The sequence below is a fragment of the Mustela erminea genome, chromosome 18 (genome assembly GCF_009829155.1).
Source record: "Mustela erminea isolate mMusErm1 chromosome 18, mMusErm1.Pri, whole genome shotgun sequence".
In the NCBI taxonomy this organism is placed as follows: domain Eukaryota; kingdom Metazoa; phylum Chordata; class Mammalia; order Carnivora; family Mustelidae; genus Mustela; species Mustela erminea.
The window spans coordinates 26508432-26536082 of record NC_045631.1 but is presented as its reverse complement, the minus strand read 5'-3'; the positions used below and the strand labels follow the sequence as shown (position 1 = coordinate 26536082).

General features: G+C 39.6%; 1 protein-coding gene across 12 annotated transcripts in view; it reads right to left on the bottom strand.

The window, feature by feature from the left end:
- BCAS3 (BCAS3 microtubule associated cell migration factor) overlaps positions 1–21193 on the bottom strand; it is a 587541-nt gene extending 566348 nt beyond the window's left edge. For all 12 annotated transcript variants that reach the window (XM_032320065.1, XM_032320063.1, XM_032320069.1 and 9 more), the window contains exons 1-4: positions 21102–21193; positions 19607–19694; positions 17039–17093; positions 9788–9863 (exon numbers count right to left, since the gene is read on the bottom strand). In XM_032320065.1, coding sequence (XP_032175956.1) covers positions 9788–9863; positions 17039–17093; positions 19607–19677 — 202 coding nt within the window. In that variant the 5' untranslated portion in view covers positions 19678–19694; positions 21102–21193. The remainder of the gene's footprint in view (positions 1–9787; positions 9864–17038; positions 17094–19606; positions 19695–21101) is intronic.
- Between the last annotated feature and the right edge of the window lie 6458 nt (positions 21194–27651).

Sequence of the window (27651 nt, the reverse complement as noted above, 5' to 3'; positions counted from 1 at the left end):
TCTTCAATGAGATGCTGGAATTGGAGCCAATCAACCCTACTTTCCTGCTTTTCCACAGTCAAATTTTCTTTCAATTGTAAACACCTCAGGTTTGCTGCAAAAAGAACCTTAAAAAAAAAATGCTTGAAGAAAGAAGACAAATAGGGATGTCTGGGTGGTGCAGTTGGTTAAGCGTTTCACTACTGGTTTCAGCTCAGATCATGATCTCAGGGTCACGAGGTCAAGCCCTGCGTCAGTCTCTGAACTAAGCACAGAATCTGCCTGAGGTTCTCTCTCTCCCTCCCCTTTCCTCGCCCTGCTCATGCTCAATCAATATCTCTCTCTCACTCAAATGAAAGAAAGAAAGGAGGAAAAGAAACGGAAGAGGAAAGAAAAGAAGGGAGGAAAGGAGGGAGAGAAGTAGGGAGGAGGAGGAGAAGGGAAGGAAAGGAAAGGACACATATAGACAAATTCAAGAAATGCTATAAGAGACTACTATTGTCTTAAAACCTAATAAGTGTACACACATACTCCTAGGGTCAGAGATAATAAAAAGTATATCCATTAAAAACCTGGGCCAAAATTTCGTACCATATCAATATGATACAGAAAGGAGAGACCAAAGGACATGTGAGTGTGCTAAAGTATTTGAGGAAAATTTATACATTTAAAAGCTTAATAAATCAACTGGGATATGGGATACTACATTTAAAACCACTATAGGGCGCCTGGGTGGCTCAGTCATTAAGCGTCTGCTTTCGGCTCAGGTCATGATCCCAGGGTCCTGGAGTTGAGGCCCACATCGGGCTCCCTGCTCGGCAGGAAGCCTGCTTCTCCCTCTCCCACTCCCTGTGCTTGTGTTCCTTCTCTAGCAGCCTCTCTCCCTGTCAATTACATAAATAAAATCTTTGAGGAAATAAAATAAAATAAAACAACCACTAAAAGTTCAATAGCACACACAGACTAAAATAATTTTCAAGCAGGATCAATCTACATTTCCAGATGCATTTTACTTCAGTAAAGCAAAGGTTTTATGGAATATTATGCCAACAAGTCTTACTGTTAAAAAAAAAACAATAACAACAACAAATAGAAAATCATGCTTAAGATTATTTTGAAGAAATTTTCTAAATGTTAGTTTTGTAATATTAAAATAATTTTCTTTTTTGCTGCTGATATGAACATATGCCCTTAAAAATTATTTTTAACATTTTGCGTATGTTGTAAAACAAGCTTTTGTTACTATCTGCACTAGTATTTCCAAGACCATGACCACATTTACTTTGTTATTAAATCAAGAAAGCTCTTTAAGAGGGCACCCGGCTAGCTCAGTCAGTGGACCATACAACTCTTGATCTCCACTCTTGTGGATTTAAGCCCCAAATTGGTTGTAGAATTACTTTACAATGAAATCTTAAAAAAAAAAAAAAAAAGTTCTCTAATACTCTCTGCACAAAGCAAAAAATATATTTCCGAGGCGCCTGGGTGGCTCAGTGGTTTAAGCCGCTGCCTTCGGCTCGGGTCATGATCTCAGGGTGCTGGGATCGAGTCCCGCATCAGGCTCTCTGCTCAGCGGGGAGCCTGCTTCCCTCTGTCTCTCTCTGTCTGCCTCTCCATCTACTTGTGATTTCTCTCTGTCAAATAAATAAATAAATAATTTAAAAATATATATATATTTCCAGGGGCGCCTGGGTGGCTCACTGGGTTAAGCCTCTGCCTTCGGCTTGGGTCATGATCTCAGGGTCCTGGGATCGAGCCCCACATCGGGCTCTCTGCTCAGCAGGGAGCCTGCTTCCCCCTCTCTCTCTGCCTGCCTCTCTGCCTGCTTGTGATCTCTCTCTGTCTATCAAATAAGTAAATAAAAATCTTTAAAAAAAAAAAAAAAAAATATATATATATATATATATATATATATATACTTCCAGAAAAGAAAAAAGAGTCTAAATTCAAGAGGAAAAGATGATAGAAAACAAAAGATGAATAGTTACCTAGTTATTAATAAAGAGGGAAAAGGAGAGAAGGAGGACCCTACACTTGCCTCATCCCTTGAACACCCAGGAAATCGATCCAAGGGCTGAGAGAACAAACTGTACAACTAGAGGGAGAAAAAAGGCCACATCGTGGAAGGTGAGATGTGCAGAAATGTCATTTGGGGGAGAAAAGAATCCCGGTGCTGCAGAGAGGAGGGAGAGAGGCAAGGGAGAGAGAGAGAAACAGAGAGAGAGAGAACAGAGCTCAGGACATTGCACAAGAAAACACTTCCCCACTGAGGCGAAACAGGAGGGGCTGATTATTTCGAGTTTTTACAAGCAGTGGAGCTCAAAGTCTTAAGTTTTAGAAGACTGCACCACCTCCAGGTGGAGCCTGGAGGGCACAAAGGTACATGTGTGGAGAAAGAAGGCAGAAGAAGCCCAGGAGCAGACAGCATGGCATGAGGATTCCCTGGGTCACACGGGAAGAAACAGTTCCCCTTCCTGGAGTGTATCTGGGAGAGGCGGCACCTCCTTGTGGGGACAAAAGAGCCACTGAGTGCCACTGAGCTGCCAGTTCATTAGCATAGGAGGAGAAGAAACAGCTGCTGAGGGCAGCTCACCTGGACGCCAGCTCTCAGTGACATTTTGTCACAAACTCCAAGCCTCGGCACATTCGTGCTATTGTCCTTCTGGAACAAACCAGCACTACCCACAGTGTGGCAAGACCTTCACCCAGAGGAACAGCATGGGTCTGTGTAGCACCAGATCCCTAAAATTTGGAGTTTTGAAACCCAGCCAGTGGGCCTGAGCTAAAACACAGGAGCACTGCAGCACCAAGTGAGCAGATGGCTGGAACACAAACAGGTTGAAGATAGGGATCGGACAGAAGCTGGGGACACAAGAGGGGAGATTGTTCACACGTCTGTGAGGGCTTCCTGAATAGTAGCATGTGCGAACTCCCCTCTCCAAGGACAAGAGAGTCAGCTGATGCCGTTTTTATCCCTGTCCCTCAGCAGTAATGGACTTCAGTGAGTAGCGCGGCGCCCACAGCAGAGGCTTGAGTCACTTACACCAAACCCCGACCCCTGCGCTCTACAGGGGCTTCTTTACTAAGACAAGTGTGCCTCAGAATCAGAGCACCAGCAGGTCCCTCCCCCCCAGAAGACCAGCACAAACCCCCAAAACGCACCAAGTCTACTGACAATAGAGTACTACAAAGCTTCAGCTCTAGAGGAAATAGGATCTAGCCTCTTTTAACAAGCAGACTGAAACGCACTTAGTTAAAACTCACCATACAGTGGACAAGATCCAAACATTCCCAACTGCAGGCAAAGAGAAATTCTACATTGGACTGACACAGGGGAAAGAGCAGCCAAATACAACAGCAGAGTAACTAGAAACACTTCCTGAAGTGCCAGGCCCTGGAGAGTATCAGACCTCTTAATATGAGTAGGAAACATAACAGGCTTTCCTAACACAAAGAAGAGAGAGCCCTAGACAAAATGCCAAGACAAAGAAATTCATTCCGAAAGAAAGAATAAGAGATCACAGCCAGGGATTTAATCAAAACAGATACAAGTAATATTTCTGAACCAGAATTTAAAACAGCAATCATAAGGATACTAGCTGGACTTGAGAAAAGCACAGAAGACACCAGGAAGTCCTTCACCACAGAGATAAAAGACCTAAAAACTAGACAGGCCAAAATAAAAAAATGCTATAACCAAGATACAAAACTGACTGGATATAATGACCAAGGATGGAAGAAGCAAAGGAACTCATAAGTGATACAGATGAAAAACAATTAAGCTGAATTAAGCTGAAAAGAAGAGAGAAAGAAAAATATTGGATCACAAATTCAGACCTGGGGAACTCAGCAACTCCCTAAAGCACAGTAACATTCGTATCATAGGAGTCCCAGAAGAAGAGAGGGAAAAGGGGGTAGAAGGTATATTTGTGAAAATTATCGCCAAAACCCTCCCTAATCTGGAGAAGCAAACAGACATCCAAATCCAAATCCAGTAAAATCTCATAGTAAAATCTGCAAAATAGAGAGACAAGGAAAGAATCCTGAAAGCAGCAAGGGAAAATAAATCCCTAACCTACAAGAGAAAACAAGGTTAGCAGATTTCTCCACAGAAGCTTGGCAGGCCAGAAGAGAGTGGCATGATATAGTCAACGTGCTGAATGGGAAAAATATGCAGCCAAGAATACTTAATCTGGCAAGGCTGTCATTCAGAACAGAAGGAGAGATAAAGAGTTTTCCAGATAAACAAAAACTAAAGGACTTCATGACTACTAAGCCAGCCCTACAAGAAATATTAAAGGAGATTCTTTAGTGGGAAAGAAAAGTCCAAAAGCAACAAAGACTAGAAAGGAGCAAAGAAAATCTCCAGAAACACTGACTTTTACACATAATACAATAGCACCAAAATTCACATCTCTCAATCATCACTGAAAAAAAAAAAATCACTGAACGTAACTGGACTAAATGCTCCAATCAAAAGACACAGGCTATCAGAATGAATAAAAAAATAAGACCCATCTATATGCTGCCTCCAAGGGATTCATTTTAGATCTAAAAACACCTGCAAACTGAAAGCAAGGCTGGGGAGGATGGTGTGACTGGCAGGCTTGGTTGGTGAAACATGCAACTCCTAATGTGGGGGCTGTGATTTCAAGCCCCATGTTGAGTGAGAAGCTTACTTAAAAAAACAAAGTGAGGGGATGGAGAACCGTTTATCATGCTAATGGACATCAAAGAAAGCCAGATTTAGCGATATTTATATCAAACAAACTTTAAACCAGACTGTAACGAGAGATGAAGAAAGGCACTATACCATAATAAAGGGGTCCATCCAATAAGAAGAACTAACAAGTGCAAATATTTGTGCCCCCCAACTTGGGAGCACCCACGTATATAAATCAATTAATAACAAACATAAAGAAACTCCTTGATAATAATACAATAATACTAGGGGAATTTAACCCCAAATTACAACAATAAACAAATCATCTAAGCAGAAAATCAACAACGGCAACAATGGCTTTGAATGACACACTGGAACCAGATGGACTTAACAAATATATCAGAAGATTTCAACCTAAAACAACAGAATACACATTCTTTTCAAATGCATTTGAAACATTCTCCAGAATAGAACACATAATGGGTCACAAATCAGGCCTCAACAAGTACAAAAAGACTGAGATCATACCATGCATATTTTCAGACCACAATACTATGAAACTTGAAGTCAACCACAAGTAAAAATGCGGAAAGACCATAAATACATGGAGATTAAAGAACATCCTACTAAAGAATGAGCAGGTTAACCAGGAAGTCAAAGAAGAAATAAAAAAAATATGTGGGAGCAAATGAAAATGAAAACATGACAGTCTAAAACCTTTAGGATGCAGCAAAAGCAGTCATAAAAGGGAAGTACATAGCAATACAGGCCTGACTCAAGAAACAAGAAAAGTCTCAAATACACAACCTAACCTTATGCCTAAAGCAGCTAGAAAAAGAACAGCAAATAAAGCCTAAAGCCATTAAAAGAAGGGAAATAATACAGATTAGAACAGAAAAAAAAAGATATAGAAACAAACAAACAAACAAAACAGTACAACAGATCAATGAAACTAGGAGTTGATTCCTTCAAAGAATTAATAAAACTGATAAACCCCTACCCAGACTTACCAAAAAGAAAAGAGAAAGGACCCAAATAAATAAAATAATGAATTAAAGAGGAGCGATCACAGCCAACACCATAGAAATACAAACAATTATAAGAGGATATTATGAAAAATTATATGCCAAAAACTGGGCAATGTGGAAGAAATTGATAAATCCCTAGAAACATATAAACTACCAAAACTGAAATAGGAAGAAATAGAAAATTTGAATACAGCCATAACCAGCAAAGAAATTGAAACAATAACCAAAAATTTCCCAATAAACAAAAGTCCAGGGCCAGATGGCTTCCCAAGGGAATTCTACCAAACATTTAAAGTGTTACTACCTGTTCTTTTCAAACTACTCCAAAAAATAGAAATGGAAGGAAAACTTCCAAACCCTTTCTACAAGGCCAGCATTAACCTTGATCCCAAAACCAGACAAAGACCTCACCAAAAAGGAGAATTACCAATATCCCTGATGGACATGGATGCCAAAATTCTCACCAAAGTACTAGCCAACAGGATCCAATAGTACATCAAAAGAATTATTTACCACAATCAAGTGGGATTTATTCCTGGGCTGCAAGGGCAGTTCAATATTTGCAAATCAACCAATGTGATATACCACACATTCATAAAAGAAAGGATAAGAACCATATGATCCTCTCATTAGATGCAGAAAAAGCATCTGACAAAATGAAGCATCCATTCTTGATAAAATCCATTCGCAACAAAGTAGGGATAGATAGAACGTACCTCAACATCACAAAGGTTATACACAAGAGACCCAGAGTTAATATCATCCTCAATGGAGAAACACTGAGAGCTTTTCCTCTCTAGTCAGGAATAAGACAGGGATGCTCACTCCCACTGCTGTTATTTATCATAATACGGGAACTCCTAGCCTCAGCAATCAGACAACAAAAAGAATTAAAAGACATCCAAAGCAGCAAGGAAAAAGTCAAACTTTCACTATTCACAGAAGACATGATACCCTACCTAGAAAACCCAAAAGACTCCACCAAAAAAATTGCTGGAACTAATACACAAATTCAGCAAAGTCATAGGCTACAAAATCAATATACAGAAATCCGTTGCATTTCTCTTTTTTTTAAGATTCTATTCATTTATTTGAGAGAATGAGCAGTGTGGAGGGGCAGAGGGAGAGAAAAAGAAAGAAGCAGACTCCCTGCTGAGCAGAAAGCTCAATCCCAGGACTCTGGGATCATGACCTGAGCCGAAAGCAGAGGCTTAACCAACTGAGTCACCGAGGTGCCCCTGTTGCATTTCTATACACCAATAATGAAGCAGCAGAAAGAGAAATTATGGAATCAATCCTATTTACAATTGCACCTAGGAATAAACCTAACCAAAGAGGTAAAAGCTCTGTACTCTGAAAACTATGAAACAATTACGAAAGAAACTAAACATACCACAAGGAAACGAAAAGACATTCATGCTCACAGATTAGAAGGACAAATATTGTTAAAAGTCTATACTACCCAAAGCAATCTACACATTCAAGGCAATCTCTATCATAATACCAACAGCATTTTTCAGAGAGCTAGAACAATCCTAAAATTGGTATGGAACCAGAAAAGACCCCAAATAGCCAAAGCAATCTTGAAAAATGCTCAACATCACTTGGTATCAGGGAAATACAAATAAAAACTACAATGAGATACCACCTCACACCTGTCAGAATGGCTAAAATTAACACAGGAAACAACAGATGTTGGTGAGGATGTGGAGAAAGGGGAACCCTCCTGCACTGTTGGTAGGAACGAAAGCTGGTGCAGCAACTCAGGAAAACAGTATGAAGTTTCCTCAGAAAGTTAAAAATTGAACTACTCTACAACCCAGCAACTGCACTAGGTATTTACCCAAAAAATACAAAAATACTGACTTGAAGGGGCACGTGCACCATGATGTTTATAGCAGCAGTATCAATAATAGCCAAATTATGGAAAGAGCTCAAATGTCCATCAACTGATGAATGGATAAAGATGATGTGATGTGTACACACACACACACACGAATATTACTCAAGCATCAAAAATAAAATCTTGCCATTTGCAACAATGTGGATGGAGCTAGAGTGTATTACACCAATTGAAATAAATCAGTCAGAGAAAGACAAATATGATTGCACTCATATGTGGAATTTAAGAAACAAAACCTGAACAAAGGGGAAGGGGGGCAAAAAGAGAGGGAGGCAAATCACAAGAGAATCTTAACTATGAGAACAAACTGAGGGTTGATGCCGGGAGGTGGGCAGGAATGGGCTAACTCGGTGATGAATATTAAGGAGGGCACTTGTGATGAGCACTAAGGTATTATATGTAAATGTTGAATCACTAAATTTTCCTCCTGAAACCAATATTATTACACTATATGTCAACTAACTAGAATTTAAATAAAAACCTGAGGGGCGCCTGGGTGGCTCAGTGGGTTAAGCCTCTGCCTTCAGCTCAGGTCATGATTCCAGGGTCCTGGGATCAAGTCTCACATCGGGCTCTCTGCTCAGCAGGGAGCCTGCTTCCCTCCCTCTCTCTCTCTCTCTCTCTCTCTCTGCCTGTCTCTCTGCCTACTTGCGATCTCCCTCTGTCAAATAAATAAATAAAAATCTTTTCTAAAATAATAAATAAATAAATAAATAAAAACTTGAAAAATGGGGCACCTGGGTGGTTCAATGGGTTAAAGCCTCTGCCTTCAGCTCAGGTCATGATCTCATGGGATCGAGTCCCGCATCGGGCTCTCTGCTCAGCAGGGAGCCTGCTTCCCCCTCTCTCTCTGCCTGCCTCTCTGCCTACTTGTGATCTCTCTCTCTGTGTCAAATAAATAAATAAAATCTTTTTTTAAAAAAAGGTGATAAAAAAGGAGGGAAAAGGGAAAAAGGAGGAAAAATACACGAGTAAACAAGGCAGTTTAATGATCATAAAAAGAAAAAAATTAAAACTATAAGCTTTCAAAGAGAAACACATTAGGAAACGTTTATATATCATAAATGATCACCCATACAAATGAATATTTGTATTTATTTATTTAATATTTATTATTTATTTAATATTTAATATTTATTAAATAAATAAATTTATTAAATAAATAAATGAATATTTATTTCCCACAAAGAGGGCCGAACAAGTTGCCATTATTTGAGTGAACCATTAATAAAGAATCCAAAATTCAAAAGAAGCCAGTTTGCAGAAGTGCAACTTAACCTCTCTCTCCTGGACAGTAACTTTAAAATCTATCTATATATACAGCACTACATTTTTAAACTGTTAGAGGAGATGAAGACTCAAGAGTATGATATCTGCCAAAATCCAGCTAGCAAATGAAAACAACTCGGTGTGTTCATACTTGGGATTTAATGAAGACAAATGGTTACACACATGATGGAATAGCTGAGAGACCAAAAAAGGAACCATGAGGCTACCTATTTCATTGGCAGCAGCAGGAAGCCATGACCATGCTTAGGCTAGGGAGACACAGGAGTGCAGGGTGCTGGGTCACCTGGCAGAAACTAGAACAACAGTAGAGCTACCTAGAAGAAGCCAGAACCACAAAGGAAATGCAGCCACTAACAGAGAGGGGAGAGGTGTGAGTACTCTTCCCTTTCTTCCATCCTCTCATTCAATTTCTCACCAGTGCCTCCCAAACTCAGCAGAAGAAAACAGAGTAGGTACCCTGGGAAACTGACAAGGGGCAGCCACCTTGCAAAACAGAGCATGAAGAGGCCATGAAATGGAATGTAGGAATGTATTTGGGGTAAAAAAATCCAGACATAAATTCTATGCAGGAAAAATTAACTAAAGGCTACGACAATCAACAGTAATGATAATTATGTAGGTATATCCTACAACATCTGATCAAATTTGAATTAATACCTTCTTTTCTAAGAAATCTTTATGTCCTAAAGTTTAAAGTTAGCCACTATATGTAACTGTTACTTCCAGACTTACACAATATCAGTTCTAATGAACTTTCTATAGCGTGATTATGTTACTTTTTAAATTAAAAATGAATTTGTTTTGAAAACTAAAAAGTTACTGTAAGAGAAAGTAACCTGACTAAAGTAAGAGTTCTCATTTTGGAATGAGGTCAACCTCAAACAAACATTTAATTTATATGTCCCCAAAAAAGTAAAACCATACCATTTAAATCTGCATTTTCAAATCTGACCCAGACTATCTTCTCCTTTTCTTCTGTTAGAGGTGTTCCACTGTAAGCCTGCAGAGTAAACAGAAATGTCCGAATAAAATTTTTTTACAGCTCTAATATTACTGATGTTCAAGACAAAAAGCAACTTAAATAAAGCCAAACTTACCCCTCTCCAATTCCACCAATCCAACATCTTGGGAACCAACACATTTTGTAACATTTTTACTACTAAAGAAAGTTATCCAGGAGTCTGATAATCTTGGTTAAAGGAATTTAACTTACTAAGGAATTGCAGAAACCTAAAATAAAATAATCACAGCCTACTAGGAAGTATCACTATAATGCAAAGGAACTCAAAAAGTAAATCATCCCCGGGGCGCCTGAGTGGCTCAGTGGGTTAAGCCACTGCCTTCGGCTCAGGTCATGATCTCAGGGTCCTGGGATCAAGCCCCACATTGGGCTCTCTGCTCAGCGGGGAGCCTGCTTCTCCCCTCTCTCTGTCTGCCTCTCTGCCTGCTTGTGATCTCTCTGTCAAATAAATAAAATCTTTAAAAAAAAAAAAAAAGTAAATCATCCCCTACATTAGCCAACAAATAAGAAGGCTTAAGAAATAAAACTACCACATGTATCTATTTAGCCCCAGGTGTTTATGATCAGGTAATTACACACTACCTAGAATTTTCAAAAATATTTCTTCCAGCTTGCCTTCAGTTTCAGGTGGAAGACAAAGGCCAGAGTTGGGGTGGGAAAAAAAAAAAAAAGTACAGTATTACTTTTTCAGTCTTTTGTCTGGCTTCTAGACTCAACCTATAACCTGGTTTCTGCAGGCCTGCAGGGTTCACAAAGATAAGCATAAACTGCCACGAAATCATAGGAAAAGTGTCAATGGTATCCATCAGTATTCAAAGGGAGTCATTTTTTCATAAAGCAAATGTTTCTATTTAAAAGTTTCAAAGATTGTATATATTTATAAGCATTTAGAATGTCAAAATAGGGGTACCTGGGTGGCTCAGTGGGTTAAGCCTTTGCCTTCTACTCAGGTCATGATCCCAGGATCCTGGGATCCAGCCCCGCAAAGGGCTCTCTGCTCAGCAGGGAGCCTGCTTCCCCCTCTCTCTCTGCCTGCCTCTCTGCCTACTTGTGATCTCGGTCTCTCAAATAAATAAATAAAATCTTAAAAAAAATAGAATGTCAATATAGACCTGCAATATTTCAAATTATAAAGTTGTACTCAGTTCACAAAACAATGCTTTAACATAAGCTATCCAAAAGCATATAAAAACTACCATCCCACATATAATTTATATTATACATAACCTGCTTTAAATTTCCATGCCAATTTACAGCCCCTGTACTGTATCATAGAAGCTATTAACTTGCATAACTGAAACTCATCTACAATGAAAATACTACTAAAAGACAACTACTTCAATAGATTTACTATACAACAGAAATTATCTTACAAATCCTTACAATTTTATTGTCTTTTTTAAAAAAAGATGAAATGTGTATAGGGCAGTCAATTTCTTTGGAGAAGAGGAAAGCCTACGCTAGAACCAACTAATTCATCAACTTTATCTTCGGCCACCTCATCCTCATTTCCTTCCTCTTCTTTGGGCTTGGTCTTTTCAACCTTGAAAATACTTTTAAAAATAAACTTTAGGAGGGCGCCTGGGCAGCTCAGTCCATTAAGGGTCTGCCTTTGGCTCAGGTCATGATCTCAGGGTCCTGGCTCCCTGCTAGATGGGGAGTCTGCTTCTCCCTCTTCCTCTATCCTTCCCCTCTGCTTGTGCTCTCTCTCTCTCTCCCATTGGCTCTCTCTCAAATAAATAAAATCTTTTTTAAAAATAAACTTTAGGGACACATGGGTGGCTCAGTCAGTTAAGCTTCTGCCTTAGGATCAGGTCATAATCTCAATCCAGAGTCCTGCGATTGAGCCCTGCATCAGGCTCCCTGCTCAGCGAGAAATATGCTTCTCCCTCTCCCTCTTCCCTCCACTCATACCCCCAACACCCACCCCTGCTTGTGTGACCACTCTCACTCGAGTGCGCTCTCTCTCTCAAATAAATAAAATCTTTAAAAAAATAAAAAATAAGCTTTATATTTTGGAATAATTTTAGGTTATTAAATATAGTACAGAGTTCTCAGATACCCCTCAGCCAGTTTCCCCTAATGTTATCTAACAAACCTGACCTTGCTATGGTACATTTGTCAAAACCATGTCACTGATATTGATGTATTACTATTAATTAAGCCTCAGACTTTATTTGGATTTCATCAGTTTTTCCACTAATGTCCTTTCTCTGTTCCAGCATCCAATCTTGAATAGCACAGTGCACTTAAGCAATTTTTTTCCCCCACATCATGCTCTCCTTTAATCTGGTAAAGCAGTAACATTTTTCAAAGTTTTCTTCAGTATAGCAGATTATAAGGCTGCTTATCACCTGCAGCATAGTCAACCTTCTCCCAATTCCTTTGCAACATTTGCAGGATGCTCTCCTTTGATTTCTGAGCGATATGCTGAGCAAAACAAAGTTGAATGAGGTCTTTCACTACACTGGGATTCTTGAACTTCTTTTTTTTTCCCTTTCGGGGGAAAACAAGACTTTCAAAACAAGCCTTGTATGCTTTTGCCATGTCTTCAAGTTTTCTTCTTTCCTTTGTGTTCTCTACTAAGCCTTCTTGAGAAGATTCTGTGAAGCTGACTGAGGTAGCTGAGCACTGTTTCGTGTGTGCCTTCCTGAACGTTCCCATGGAGAAGGCACATGTGGGTATTTTATTCTCAGTGAGGCACATACTCAACCCAGTGCCCATCTAGCTTTCATTTGGTATCTTAACAGAGGTCAGTGTACTACTACCCTGAAGGTTTCCCCCACATTCCAGCCCCAATCATTAGCCTTCCTTCTTCAACCAACATCCAACTACCTTAGCCCTCTTAGAATCAAAACTTCCACCCCATTATTGACAGGATTTATTTATTTATTTGTCGTTTTATTCCTATAAAGGATATATATAAGGTTTAGAATATAACAGGTTTCTAACACATACACACTTTCATAAGCATAAAGTTATTGCTGAACTTTATTTTTTTTTAAAGATTTTATTTATTTATTTGACAGAGAGAGATCATAAGTAGGCAGAGAGGCAGGCAGAGAGAGAGAGAGAGAGAGGAGGAAGCAGGCTCCCTGCTGAGTAGAGAGCAGAGAGCCCGACGCGGGACTCGATCCCAGGATCCTGAGATCATGACCTGAGCCGAAGGCAGTGGCCCAACCCACTGAGCCACCCAGGCGCCCTGAACTTTATTTTTTTTAATATTTTATTTATTTATTTATTTGACAGAGAGACATCACAAGTAGGCAGAGAGAGAGGAAGGGAAGCAGGCTCCCTGCTGAGCAGAGAGCCTGATGCAGGGCTCAATCCCAGGACCCTGAGATCATGGCCCAGGCTGAAGGCAGAGGCTTTAAGCCACTGAGCCACCCTGGCACCCCCTGAACTTTATTTTTTTACATTGAACTTTATTTATTTTTTTTTTTTTTTGTTAAAGATTTTATTTATTTATTTGACAGAGAGAGATCACAAGTAGGCAGAGAGGCAGGCAGAGAGAGGAGGAAGCAGGCTCCCTGCTGAGCAGAGAGCCCGATGCGGGGCTCGATCCCAGGACCCTGAGATCATGACCCGAGCCAAAGGCAGCGGCTTAACCCACTGAGCCACCCAGGCGCCCCCTACATTGAACTTTAAAGACACGATCATTGTAGATATGCTATATTTACATGTTGTGTTTATGTATTTCATTTTTTTCACTGTACGTAAAATAACACCCATTGTGTCAAGAAGCATAATTTCTACTTATAGCAAATTATTCTATAGGGATCACATACCATAATTTGCTTGACTTCTATTGACATCTGGGCTGGCAACAATTTTTTATACTGAAAATGCAGACTTTTGACACACATACACTGAAAAGTTCTGAGCTTTACCTTTCTTCCTTGCTGAATTATTATTTAAAAGATTTTCAGGGGATGCCTGGGTGGCTCAGTTGGTTAAGCAGCTGCCTTTGGCTCAGGTCATGATCCCAGCGTCCTGGAATCGAGTCCCACATCGGGCTCCTTGCTCAGCAGGGAGCCTGCTTCTCCTCTGCCTCTGCCTGCCATTCTGTCTACCTGTGCCTGCTCTCTCCCTCTCTCTCTCTGATAAATAAATAAAATCTTAAAAAAAAAAAAAAAAAGATTTTCAGAAGTAAAATTTTTAGATCAAAGAGCACAGCTAAGAGCATCTACAGCCATCAATAACACCTGTTAAATACAATGGAAATTCACTCTATCTATAATAGCTGAAGAAGCGGACACCAGTCTCAACACATTTTCTCCCTTTTCTGGGTATTTGGGAACTCAGAAGACAATTCCTAGCCTCCTGGAATTTGAAGATTTCCAGAATAGGCGTTGGAACACAACATCAGCAAAAAATATAATTTTCCTATTTTCCATAGGTCACCAAATCTGGCCCACCACCTGTGTATATAAAGTTAGTTTTATTTTGTTTTTAAAGATTTTATTATATTTGACAGAGAGAGAGACAGCAAGAGAAGGAACACAAAAAGGGAGAGTGGGAGAGGGAGCCTAATGTGGGGCTCAATCCCAGGACCCCGAGATCATGACCTGAGCTGAAGACAGACACTTAACCCACTGAGCCACCTAGGCATCCCAAATAAAGTTTTATTTTAATAGAGCCATGCCTTTTCCTTTACATAAAAAGCAGTGTCAAGTAGTTGTAACATGTATTATATGAACTGCAAAGCTTATCTGGCCCTTCACAGAAAGTTTGCTAACTGCTGCACAAGACCATGAAGCCTTACAGAAAGGAATCAGGTATCCCTTCAACTTAACACAGTGCCCAACCCATAGTGGATGCTCAAGTAAATGTCTGTTGCCTGAATTTTTGCTTTATTTCCAGGGTAAACAGAATATAATGACCTGCATAACATACATTTCTTGAATGAATATTCTAATTCTTAGATCTAGGACTACAACTTCACTTCCATAGTTGCTACTCTGATCTAAACCTTCATAAGCAATTACAGAGATTATCTCCTTCCGAATGTCTAATGCTCAAAAAACTAAATTAATCTTTTTTTTCTAAATTAATCCTCTACCCTCCAGCATTTTTACCCTATCAATTTTAACAGTCCCCTATTTCCCATCTATTAGTCAATCTGGTATTCTTGTTTCTCCAGCAAACTCTCAAGCTATTCCCTCAAAGCCTCTAACCACAGCCTCTCTCCTCCCGCCAATAAAAACTGCTTGCCACGCAGGGTTTCCACTAACACAAAAGGTGCCTTTGTAAAAATGTCATTAAAAGGCACTCTAGGAGTAGGCAAATTACAAAAATTTTTAAATGCCCTTTCCTTGGAACCAACCTCATGCCAGGGCTCAGGGCTTAAGAGAAAGAGCAGATTGGAGACACCAGTTTGGATTTCAGCCCCAGGTTACTCTCTAGAACTGCCATTCCGAGCACAGTCCAAAATGCTCTTGGACAGCAACTCTGTTGCCTACCATACCCGGCTAACCAGCTCCTTCCAACATCCAATACCTAACCTTTCCATTCATTTCAACTGCTACTTCCAATGTCCTTTAGAATTTGACTCTTTTGGGGCACCTGGATGGCTCAGTGGGTTAAGTCTCTGCCTTCAGCTTAGGTTATGGTCTCAGGATCCTGGGATCGAGCCCCGCATCAGGCTCTCTGCTCAGTGGGGAGTCTGCTTCCTCCTCTCTGCCTGCCTCTCTGCCTACTTGTGATCTCCCTCTGTCAAATAAATAAATAAATTCTTTTAAAAAAAAGAGAGAGAATTTGACTCTCACTCTTTCTTTGCTATGCATTCTCTTAGCAAGTACATATTAGGTCTATACTATCATGTATAACACTTACTGAAATGCTGCTGTAAGCTCTGCTTGTTTCAGCAATTTGACTTCCTTTAGTAACCAAGTTCCTCCAAATAGGAAAGCATTTATTATCCTTTACATGCCCAAGGACCTTGTCATTGTGACCCATTTCCATGAACATCATAAAGGAGTATCAACATTCCCTGATACTTTCCCTTATTTGATAAATACAACTTACATAATATAACTGAAATCTGGATTTTAGACTTTTCTAGATTGCTGTCATAAGGCTGGGACACTGGATCTATGAATTCCTTTTTTTTTTTTTTTTTTTTTTTTTTAAATATTTTATTTATTTATTTGACAGAGAGAGATCACAAGTAGGCAGAGAGAGAGAGAGAGAGAGAGAGAGAGAGAGAGATGAGGAAGCAGGCTCCCTGCTGAGCAGAGCGCCCGATGCGGGACTCGATCCCAGGACCCTGAGATCATGACCTGAGCCGAAGGCAGTGGCTTAACCCACTGAGCCACCCAGGCGCCCTATGAATTCCTTTTTTCAACTGCGTGGTTACAAATAGCCTGGCAGTCAGGAAACACTGACATCACCATAAGCAGAAAATACCTTTCCTTTCAGTCGTCCCACAGAACAGAGCTTCCCACGGCCACTGTTTCACAAGAATCCCCAGAGGCTCTCACTACACACACACACAAGTTACTGGATGCCACCTCGATTCCACTGAGTCAAACTCTCTGGGACGGGGCCTGGAAACGATTATTTTTAACACATGTGCCAAGTGATACTCATGTTAAATCTGGGCAACAGTGCACTAGGTATGACCCCAGGAGGGTTGCTCTCATTCTTTATTCTTACGTTTATATAGAGACAACTTCTCTTGTAAGTTAGAGTAACAAAGAATATCCCACTTGGCATAAAGATACTGCACACTATGAAAGACATGTAGATTTGTGCTCAGTATAGTATTTAGCCAATATAATCTGTAGTTAATGAAATGCAAAGTATAGACTTTGCTTTGATCATTTCAGACAGGCAACATTTAACTAGGGCAAGAGGAAGATTCTGGAAATAGAACCCAACTAGAGATTCAGGAGTCCCAGCTCTCAACTAACATCTCACCTTGATTCCTCTTAGGAGAGCAAGTCTTGAGGAATAATAATTGTGCCACAAACAATGCAAAACTAAGGCACTTGTAATACTAACATGTATAGTTCTACCCTACCAATGCTCAGGATGTTAAAACGTTAAAAATCTTTCTGAAGTTCATGATACCAGTGTCAAGCTTAGGAAAGAGAACATTTCAGAATATCCCTGTCCAATGGTAAAACCTACTATATTTCTTACTTACTTACCTGTGGCACAACGTCCTGTAGAAAAGTCACAACACTTTCCATGTAGGACTGCTCCCTGAAAAAAGGTGAAATGGATAAAATTGATCCTGACATCTTAAAACAAAACATGGAAAAGCTCTTTCTCTAAGCCTTAAGAAAGTTACTCACAATATTTAAAAATATCTCATCAACCAATAATTCTGTTAACTTGCTTTCCAGTTTCTTTGTATAATGTTATTAAATGAAATGGAGATGAGATATTAATCTTTTTAAACAGCATCTCTTCTTAAAAGTCATGCTCTCTTAATTTGACATACAGATTCTAACTTGTGATGACACAAGGCTAAGACAGGATCTTCCTCTTGAGTCAAAGCAAAAGAATTCCCCAGTCAGAGCAAGAAGAACTGTGGCTGATGACTCAGTACTTAGTGACCTTCTCTTTATATTGGTTAGCACCTAGTCCCTTACCTGTATATAGCAAAATCAATCTGCATTTTGCTGCAGGTGCAGGGCAGGTATTAGAAGATACTAAGAAGTCCAAAAAAAAGAATTTTTGCCATAGACAAGACATGGGAAAATATTAAAACACATAAAAGTTAAGAAAAATGATACTGTTAAGGTCACTGAGAGATTTTAAATGGAAGCATATGGATGTCAGCAAGTGGGAAAAAAATTCTTCAAAATACCAAATCAAATTCATTTCATTCCATGTGAAAAATTACATTTGAAGAAACTCCTATGAGTTATTCTAAATCCAATAAAAAAGCAACATGCCTCCAATAGCTACAAAAACTGATTAGGCAGAATAAAAACAAAAAACACGCACACAACAATTTGATTAGGCCTGCCTCTCCCCGCTCATTTTTTTGCCACTCTCCTCACTCTGCTTCCATCATCTGCAACTTCCATTCCTAGAATACACCAAGCTCTTTCAGTCAAGACCTTTACGCCAGCTTTCTTTCTGCCTAGATTCCTTTCCATGCTTTTCCATCCCTTTCATTTCTCCAGCTTAAGCGTTACCTCCTCAGAAAGGACTTTCCTGACAGCCTGAAGTCAGACTCCCCACTATCATTCTGTATCATAGCACACCAGGCACTGATCAGAGTCTGTAATCACTTTTCTTATATACTGTTTCCCCCACTAGAATGTAAACTGTCCTACAGAAAGGACTCCAACTCTCATGTTTACCTTCTACCTCCAGAATCTACAAGCCCGTACTTCAGGCATGGAGTAGATGCTCGAGCATTATTTGTTAAAAGAATACAAATATATAAAAGATTTTTTTAAAACACTAAAATTATGTATTGAATAATAAAAAGCAATATAAGTTGGATACCATATGGTGAGGCAACACAGAATACTGCCTAAATGCATAGACTCTGGGGACAAACTGCCTGGGTTTGATCCAGGTTCCCCTTCTTGGCTTTTCCTGAAGATAATTTACTTAATTTCTCCCTGCGTTGGTTTCTTCACCTGTAAAATAAAGACTGAAAGAGTACCTAACTCATAGCTAGTAAAATGTTTAACTTGTTGCCATGGCCCACAGTTAGCAAAGAAGTATGGCCCAGGGAAATGCAAGAGGAAAAAAAAAAACAGATGTATTATAGTAAGATACTGTATTATACATATACCTTTCTTAGTCTGAGAGGGCAATCTTTATGTAACATGCCAAACTGCCCAAGGGAATAATATAAAATGCTACAATTCCCTTATGAACATTTTAAAAGGTAGAAAAGTTTCACCTCCTTTCATAGATACTGAAGGATCTTCACTGTCCACCCTAACCCACTTTATATAGGTCAACTTCCCTATATTTCATTTATAAAAAGAGCTTGCCCTACCTACATCTGCTCACCTTATTTCCTTTGTCTAAAATGTTCCTTTGATTCTAATTGCCCAAACTCTACTCAGCCTTTAAAGCACATTATGATAGCTTCTTAATAAAACCCTTTAGGATCTGAAATACTAAAATATCCCCACTAAATACTCCCACTAAAATATTTCCTCCCAATTCTCACATTTTGCTGATACCTTTTTTATTGATTATAGTGATTTCAAGTATACATCTCTTAAAACCACATTAGATCATAAGCTCCTAGAAAGTATAAGCAGGCTTTGGCAAAAAATGCTTAAAATATAGAATGTTCTTTATGACACTGACTTTGAAACCTTCTGACTAAGACCTAGATAAGAGATACATTTTACATCAGCATCTGGTCAACATACGTTCATATGAATAATGTGTGTCACAAGAGAATACTCCCAACTATATTTTCTATAATATGCCATTTCATTTTTTAAGTAATGGTCCTGATCCACTGAATCGATCTAATTAATGAGCCATGAATTTTTGAAACTGGAGTTTAAAAAAACATTACTCCTTAGGATTTAGCATAGTGCTTTTGATGTACTCTATAAATGTGAATAACATTCACTTGATCCTCCAATTACTCCTTTTATTTGGTCTTGGCAATATTTATCATCCTGTAAAGGTAAAATTAAGTAGATGTTCAAAAAGGAAACGTGAATATTAGTTACTATTCTGAGCAAAGTTTCTTTAGCTTTTAGGCTTATAGGAAATTTGCTTACGTGACAGCCTGGGGGCGGACCACAACTCCACCAGTACAACGACTGGGTCTTCGGGGAGAATCTGTAGCCATAGCTTCATTCGCTAAACCTGTTTCCAGCACAAAGAGACAGAAAAAAAAAATGGATTATTATTGTTGTGGGTAGGAGTGAGGGTTTATGGTTGCCCACTTGAGATCCCTTATGGAAAATGCCTAAAATGTAGGAAACCTTCCCAGCAAGCCCCATTACATGAGAAAGGGTAGATATTAGGAGAGGAAGTAGATAAAGAAGTTTTTTAATTATCATGAATTTTTTTTTATTTGGACTAAGCCTTAGAACCACAGAAGAAGTTAAGACTCTTTCTTTCTGGACCTTCTGATCCTCTGTTAACATAATCTAGAAAGGTAAGGGATGGAGAGTCTAGCACAAGATCTCTTAATAAAAACAAATGTGCTATCTCTGTGAGCCAAAATTAGAGAATGTACTAAAATCCTGACATAGTGAAAACACACATGGCACAATATTTCGAGACCAAATGGAACAGTGAAATAATTGATACCTTCCAACTAAGACTGTTGGAAAACTAGGAGCAAGACTGCATACTGTAACTATGTATAGTGATAAATGTTAACTAGACTTATTGTAGTGATCATTGCACAATATGTACAAATATCAAAACATTATGTTTTACACCTAGAACTAATATAATGTTATATGCCAATTATAGCTACCAAAAAAAAAAAAAAAAGGACTGCATGGTCATAATCTAACGAGTTTTTAAACCATATTTGTCAACCCCCTGCTACTGTAACCTAAACACCAGAGCCTAAATAAGTAATAAAAACTTATATGACATTAGAAGCCCCTTATCCTTTCCTGTCACATCACTGAATCCTGACCCTTGGATGTCCAATAAGCATCTGAATCACTTGGGAGGTTTTAAGAGTATGGAGTGTACTTGGCTAAGGTTAAAAAAGGAATGACAGCAATATTAACCATCTCTTTCAGGGCTCAGGAAAGTCCACAGCCTGGAACTAATCCTGAAAGCCCCTAAAACCAACACTTCTAAGGAGGGAGGATTCTGTCACCGTATTTGAAAATTCACAAACTGTGGAGTCTCATCTGCTACTACAAAAACACCCTTTGCCCCACCTGGCCCAGGTATCTTCACCACCAGCTCCTCAGCCCTCCCATTTCCATTCCACCCTTTATTTCCCGAAGCACAGCCTCCCAAGAAATGTCCTTTATGGGCCTGTGCCCTGAGGACGACCCTCGCCAGCCCCTCAGGCCCCACTCTCCTGAGACACACTAACACAGCTCTACCCACTTAACCTCCAACGCGGAGCCACCGCTGCCCCCGGCCGCCCTCTGGCCCCTTGCCCTTCCTCCCCTCCCCCTCCATTCTCGCTAGCTCTCCCTCGTCGAATCTCTGCCAGCCAAGCCCTCTCCGCTCACGCTGCTTGCCCCTCGTCCTCTCCAAGCCTCCCCAAAGCCACAGCCCCACCAGCCCTCTCACCGGCCGCCCCGCCGGTAAACGCTGTTCTCCAGCTCAAGCCTCACTGTTTGGAGTCTCCCCTTGTGATTGACGGCTACCACTTCCTACCACGCCTCAGCGGAACTACTTTTCTAGCCAATCCCAGAAGGAAAGTGTCTACCGCCGGGCACCGCCCTTGGAGGTCAGCTTCGCCAACCAGCAAGTAGAAAAGAGGCGGACCCGCCTCCTGAATTTATCCAATCCGCTGGGGCTCCATAGACAACAAAACAGTATGTAAGTTCGGGTGATGCCGAGGGGTCAGGTTCGGTTGCGAACGCAGGCAGGTAGGGAGAGTTACAAACACGTCTGTTTTTCTTTGCAGACAGCACACCTACGTGGCTTTATCAAAAAGAATCATGCCGCAGGCTCCTTTGCACTTCAGCTGAGCGTCTCGGGCTGGGAGCCTGAGGTCGGGGGACCGGTCTGTTTACATCGAATTCTCGCGACAGCTAGTTCGAAGCTCAAAGCACGTGGACATGGCAGCTGCCAATCACTTTCTGCTGGCCACTCACCCATTCCGAACCCGCCTCCTGCCCCGCCCTTTTCGATGTGTTTATCTTCCGGGAGCCTAGGCCGGCTTGCGAGGTGGGCAGCTCTAGAGCCAAGGAGTTATTGATCTAAATGAGGGGTGCGGCCGATGATCCTGTGAATTTGAACGAGGTTGGTGGATCCCGCCTGACTCCTTTATTTCTTTCCATCTCCCCTATGGAAGAGATCGCGATTTCATTAGAGATATTGCGTCAGCTACATTCTTTTATAATAATGATAACATTTATTGATTTATTGAACAAATGTTCAGCAAGTCTCAAGCACTTCATAAGTATTATCATAAGTAATACGGCAATCCCGTGAGGATATGACTTTTTAATAGGCATGAGGTTTGTAAAAAATTAGCTGGAACGGCTTTAAAAATTCTAAGGAGGGGGGCACCTGGGTGGGTCAGTGTTTAAGCCTCTGCCTTCGGCTCAAGTTATGATCTCGGGGTCTGGGATCGAGCCCCACATCGGGCTCTTTGCTCAGCAGGAGCCTGCTTCCCCCTCTCTCTCTCTGCCTGCCTCTCTGACTACTTGTGATCTCTGTAAAATAAATAAATAAAATCTTAAAAAAAAAAATTCCAAGGAGGTTTTAAGCACAATGGAGAATGTAGTAGAGAAACAACCTCAACGAATATATGCAGTTAATCGGGTACTAGAGAGAGAGAATGGAGATACGGATGTAGCTGTAGATATAGCCAAGAAACCATCCATTTGCTCTTGACACTCTATCAGTGCCAATATAGAGCACACCCAAAGTGCTGTTTCTCCGGCTAATGTTTGAACATATTGGCTAATAAAAGATTCTGAACATTTATCTTCCACTACACACACAAATTCCAAGCACCATCGGCCTTTTAAGATTTGCTTCCCACATTAAACCCACTAATGGAAGAATCTTTCCAACACTCTAAATTCTTTTTGCTCTTACTGCTCTCTACCACTATTACGTCTTTGTTGTATTTGAAATCGCCTGGAGTTTCCCTTGTGCGTATCTCAATTTCCCCAACTAGAAAGTTAAATTCTTCCTAGGCATTAGAAGACTGAAGTTTTCACATTGTTCAATCTCTTTTAACACTTAACTGCCCTGAATACAACAGGTATTTCAAAATTCAGACTTATTTGAATTAAACAATTACTGTTTTCATGTCGTCCAGACCCAGAGCAGGAATAAAGAGGATATCCAGAGGGTAATAATCACAAGTGGGATAACCAGCATTTATATAAGGTTATTCAGTTTACATAGCTATTTCATATACATTGTTAAACTTCATAGCTCTCTGACTATTCCTCTACAAAGCATTCTCCATGGAAAAAACAAAGAAACAAACAATCATAAAGAATATCCTTGTACACAAGTTCATGCATTCATTCATTCAACAAATATTTGAGTACCTGTTAAGTGTCAGAGGTGTCTAAGCTCCAGAGGTACAGCAATAAATCAAATGTGCTTACCTCAGCCAGAGAATTTACATTCTTTTTTTTTTTTTTTTTTTTTTTTTTTAAAGATTTTATTTATTTATTTATTTGACAGAGAGAAATCACAAGTAGTCGGAGAGGCAGGCAGAGAGAGAGAGAGGGAAGCAGGCTCCCTGCTGAGCAGAGAGCCCGATGCGGGACTCGATCCCAGGACCCTGAGATCATGACCTGAGCCGAAGGCAGCGGCTTAACCCACTGAGCCACCCAGGCGCCCGAGAATTTACATTCTTATGGAAGACAGAAATAAACAGAGAAATTCAAGTAGTGTAAAATGCTATAGAAAAAAACATAATAAGCCAGAAAAATAGATAGCTTAATTCATCCGGGGAATGCCTCTCAGGAGATGACATTTGAACAAAGACTTTACTGAAGTACGTGAGAAAACGACTCTGAGAGAAAAGCAGTTCAGATAAAAGGAACAAGTACCAAGGCCCTAAGAAGGGAATGAATTCTGATGAGGAATGAGAAAAAAAGTATGGTTTAAGCAAAGTGAAATAAGTAGAATTCAATAGCCAACTAGTTAGGAGAGTTAAGCAGTGACCAGATGGAGAATGGTCTTGTACAGAATTATAAGGAGTTTCAATTTTTATTCGAGTGTGGGAATCTTTTGGAGGACTTTCAACCAGAAAGTATCATAACCATATTTACATTTCTAAAAGACCAATCTAGCAACTGTACATATAATAAACTATTGTCAGGGAGGGAACAAGAGTGAAAGCAGTGGGACAAGTAGAGAAGCTATTTCAGTAGACAAGGTCATAGATGCAGTCCAGAACTAGGTGTCAAAGTGAAGCAGTAGAGGTGAAAAGAAACCAACTTCAAAATATTTTGGAAGAGAAAATTGAAAGATCTTGATACTGGGTTGGTTGTAGGATAGAAGGAAAAAAGAGAATCAAGGATGATGTTGTGTTTGGGGCTTGAACAACTAAGCGATGACATTTATGGGTAGGATAAACACTGATGACATTATACATTTTGGTGGGGGGTGAATTTCTGTGCTTTCGTTGCTTCCTTTATAAATTGTAAAAAGACTATTATGAACCTCCTATAATTTTTTTTAAAGATTCCATTTATTCACTTGACAGACAGAGATCACAAGCTGGCAAAGAGGCAGGCAGAGAGAGAGATAGGGAAGCAGGCTCCCCGAGGAGCAGAGAGCCAGACGCGGGGCCCGATCCAGGACCCTAAGATCATGACTGGAGCCGAAGGCAGAAGCCCTAACTCACCGAGCCACCCAGGCACCCAGAGCCTCCTAGAATTTTTATGAGGAGTAAATAAATTTCAAATTCTTAAAACCAGTTAGAAATTTCTCCAAATAACTAGTTCTAGTTATGAATTAACCAACCATGTCTAATTAATTACTCCATTTTTTCCTCCACAAAAATGGGTTTGATTCTCTCATGAGACTTCAAACAGAGAGCGAACAAAATTTGTAGGGATCATTTTTTTTAGTGGAAATAACTTGACGGTACTTAGCACACATTATCCGCTTATGAGTCATTTCAAAGCATTAGGATGTGGGGAAACTTTTCAACATCTGTTCTTATGGCTGAGCAATCCCGGCGAGGAAACTGATTTTCAGTGTAAAAGAGTGACTTCGAGGGGCGCCTGAGTGGCTCAGTGGGTTAAGCCTCTGCCTTCGGCTCCGGTCACGATCTCGAGGTGCTGGGATCGAGTCCGGCGTCGGGCTTTCTGCTCAGCGGGGAGCCTGCTTCCCCCTCTCTCTCTGCCTGCCTCTCTGCCTACTTGTGATCTCCCTCTCTCTGTCAAATAAATAAAATAAATAAATAAAATCTTAAAAAAAAAAAAAAAGGAGTGACTTCGAACCAGAATTCTGTCTTATTCCAGTTGCTACAATTCTAATAATAACATTATAATAAATCACTAAGGACTAAAATTGCCTCTCCTATGGCCCTCCGAATCAAAACCAAAAATCTCCATAAAGTCAAGGAATTATTCATATGAAAACCAGTTTCAAGATCGGTTTGTACTTTATTGTGAATTTTCATTTCAATAGGATTAAGATTCCTTTTTAGCTTCAAGCAAGCCTCACTTACTCTGGCCACCAAAAACACATGAACAATAATCACATGATTCAAGCAGTGGTGGAAAAATCTGATTTCACAGAACCATGATAAACATTAATATTTTAATTTCTAGTCAATTGAAATGGAAAAAAAAAACACCCAAAGAGGTTAAAAAAAATAACCATCATCAAGCATAGGTTCATCAATTGTATCCCTCTGATTGGGGATTTTTATAACAAGGGAGACTATAAATGTGTTACAGCAGTAGAAAGTGATAGGAAACTAGTTAGGAAAGGGCATATATGGAATATCTGTACCTTCTGCTCAGTTTTTCCATGGACCTATAACTGCTCTAAAAAAAATAATCTATTTTTAAAAACCACGTTTCTCTAAAATCCTCCAATTGTGAAGTAAAACTATACTAATCACTCACTATATGGACTTTTTTTGGTGCATTTTTAGGTTGCAACTTTTGAACACTATCTTTTGTAGTAATCTCCTAAAAAGTAGAATCCAAACTTTGTAGAATAGCAAAACCAACAAAGATCATATCACCTCATCTCTGTCTAATTACAGTAGTACCTGCCATGTGTCTGTCCTGCATGTTACGACATAACTGGCTTCAAAAACAGCATTTTCCCACATTTTTTCAAAGTTCTAAGTATTTGTTCATTGTGTTGGAGCCCTTCAACCTCCACCCAGTTCATACTCAGGCCCAGCAAACTATGGTGATTGCTTTCCTTTCATTATCTTGAAACTAACTAGTATCTATAAAGTAGCCATGTAATTTATCATCCTAACCAGAGGCTCTATTAACGGTTATACTTTCTTGCCCCCTCCCTTCCCCAGGGCAAAAAAGTAAAGTAGGACTGTATCAGGTAAATCGTGAAGTATGGCTTCCCTTTATCTCTGACATATTAGTACTACTTTGTAACTTTTCTAGTAGATTAATGTATAAATCTATTGTCTATTTAGCTAACATGTAAGCTCTTTTAGAAGGGATTGTTTGTTTCATTTCTGTTCTCCATAAAACTCTCTTCATTAACAGGAAAAATTACATGTCAGAACCCCAACAATTTACCCTGCAATCTGGAGTTTGTACTTATAATTCAATGTACCAAAAAGTAAAACTCTTGACAAAGACCAAAAAATTAGTTTCATCAGCTGTTTTAATGATACCCAGGGCATAGTTTATCTCCCTCAAACATGCCTAACCCTAGATAAAAACTACTTTAAAATCTGAGAAACCTGAATTAACTGTTATAACAGTTTTGAGAAGCTAAAAATTTAATAAAAATAATATTGGGTAACATTTATTTAGCTCTACATGCCTGTAGTATTACTTATCTACATTTTATAGATGAGAACCAAATGTTGGCACAGTAGTGGAAAGTGCGTGGTTCTTAAAGCCCGAGATTTCTGGCCCCAGGAGAATTGAAAAGAGGAGCCCAGAGCAGGATAAAGTACCCTGGAGACTGTAGAGAGGGAGGAGCTCAGGAGAGTAACCTCACAGAGTATATCTAGCAAGGATCAGATCCTAATTCGCATATCAAAGACTTAGAGAATTGTGAAAGAACCAGGAAATCTAACTTCCCAGAAAAAATAATCAACAGATGCTCACAAACATCACCTGATTTAAGCAGTGGTGAAATAATCTGATTTCATGTAGAACTGTGATAATCATTAATATTTTAGTTTTCAGCCAAGAGAAAGGAATACCTAAATGGCAAAGATTATCTGACACACTTTAAAGCAGTACTGTAACAAATGTTCCTGCAAACGAATTGTGAAACAAATTGTGAACCCTCTTGACATGCATGAAAACACAGAACATTTCAACAAAGATATAAAGAAGAACCAAATGGGAAAAAAAATAAGGAACCAAATGGAAATTTTACAACTCAGAAATATAGCATCAAATGTTCTAACGAAAGGAAAAACAAAGAGAAAAAAAAAAAAAAAAAGAGGGTGCCTGGGTGGCTCTGTTGGTTAAGTGTCTGTCTTCGGCTCAGGTCATGATCCCAGGGTCCTGGGATGAAACCTTTTTGCTCAGCAGTGAGTCTGCTTCTCCCCGCCCTCCCTCTGGGCTCTTTCTCTCTCTCAAATAAATAAAATCTTTTTTTAAAAAGGGGGGGGAGAGTGTGATGCTGAAAAAAAATTTGAGGGAAAAATGGCTGAAAACTTCCTAAGTTTTCTGAAAGATAAAAACCTACAGATTCAAAACTCTCATCAAGCCCCAAGCAGAAAGCCTCAAAGGAATCCATGTATAGGGACTTCATAATCATACTGTTGAAGACAAAAGACAAAGAAAAAAATCTTGAAAGCAGCCAGAGAACAACTATGCATTACTGACAAAGACACAATTTGAATGACTACAGATTTTTCATCGGAAACCAGACAATAATACTAGAAGGAAGCCTAGAATATCAGGAATGAAAAAAGAGCAATAGCAATGGTAAATATCTGGATGAATATCACAGACTGTTCTCTTGA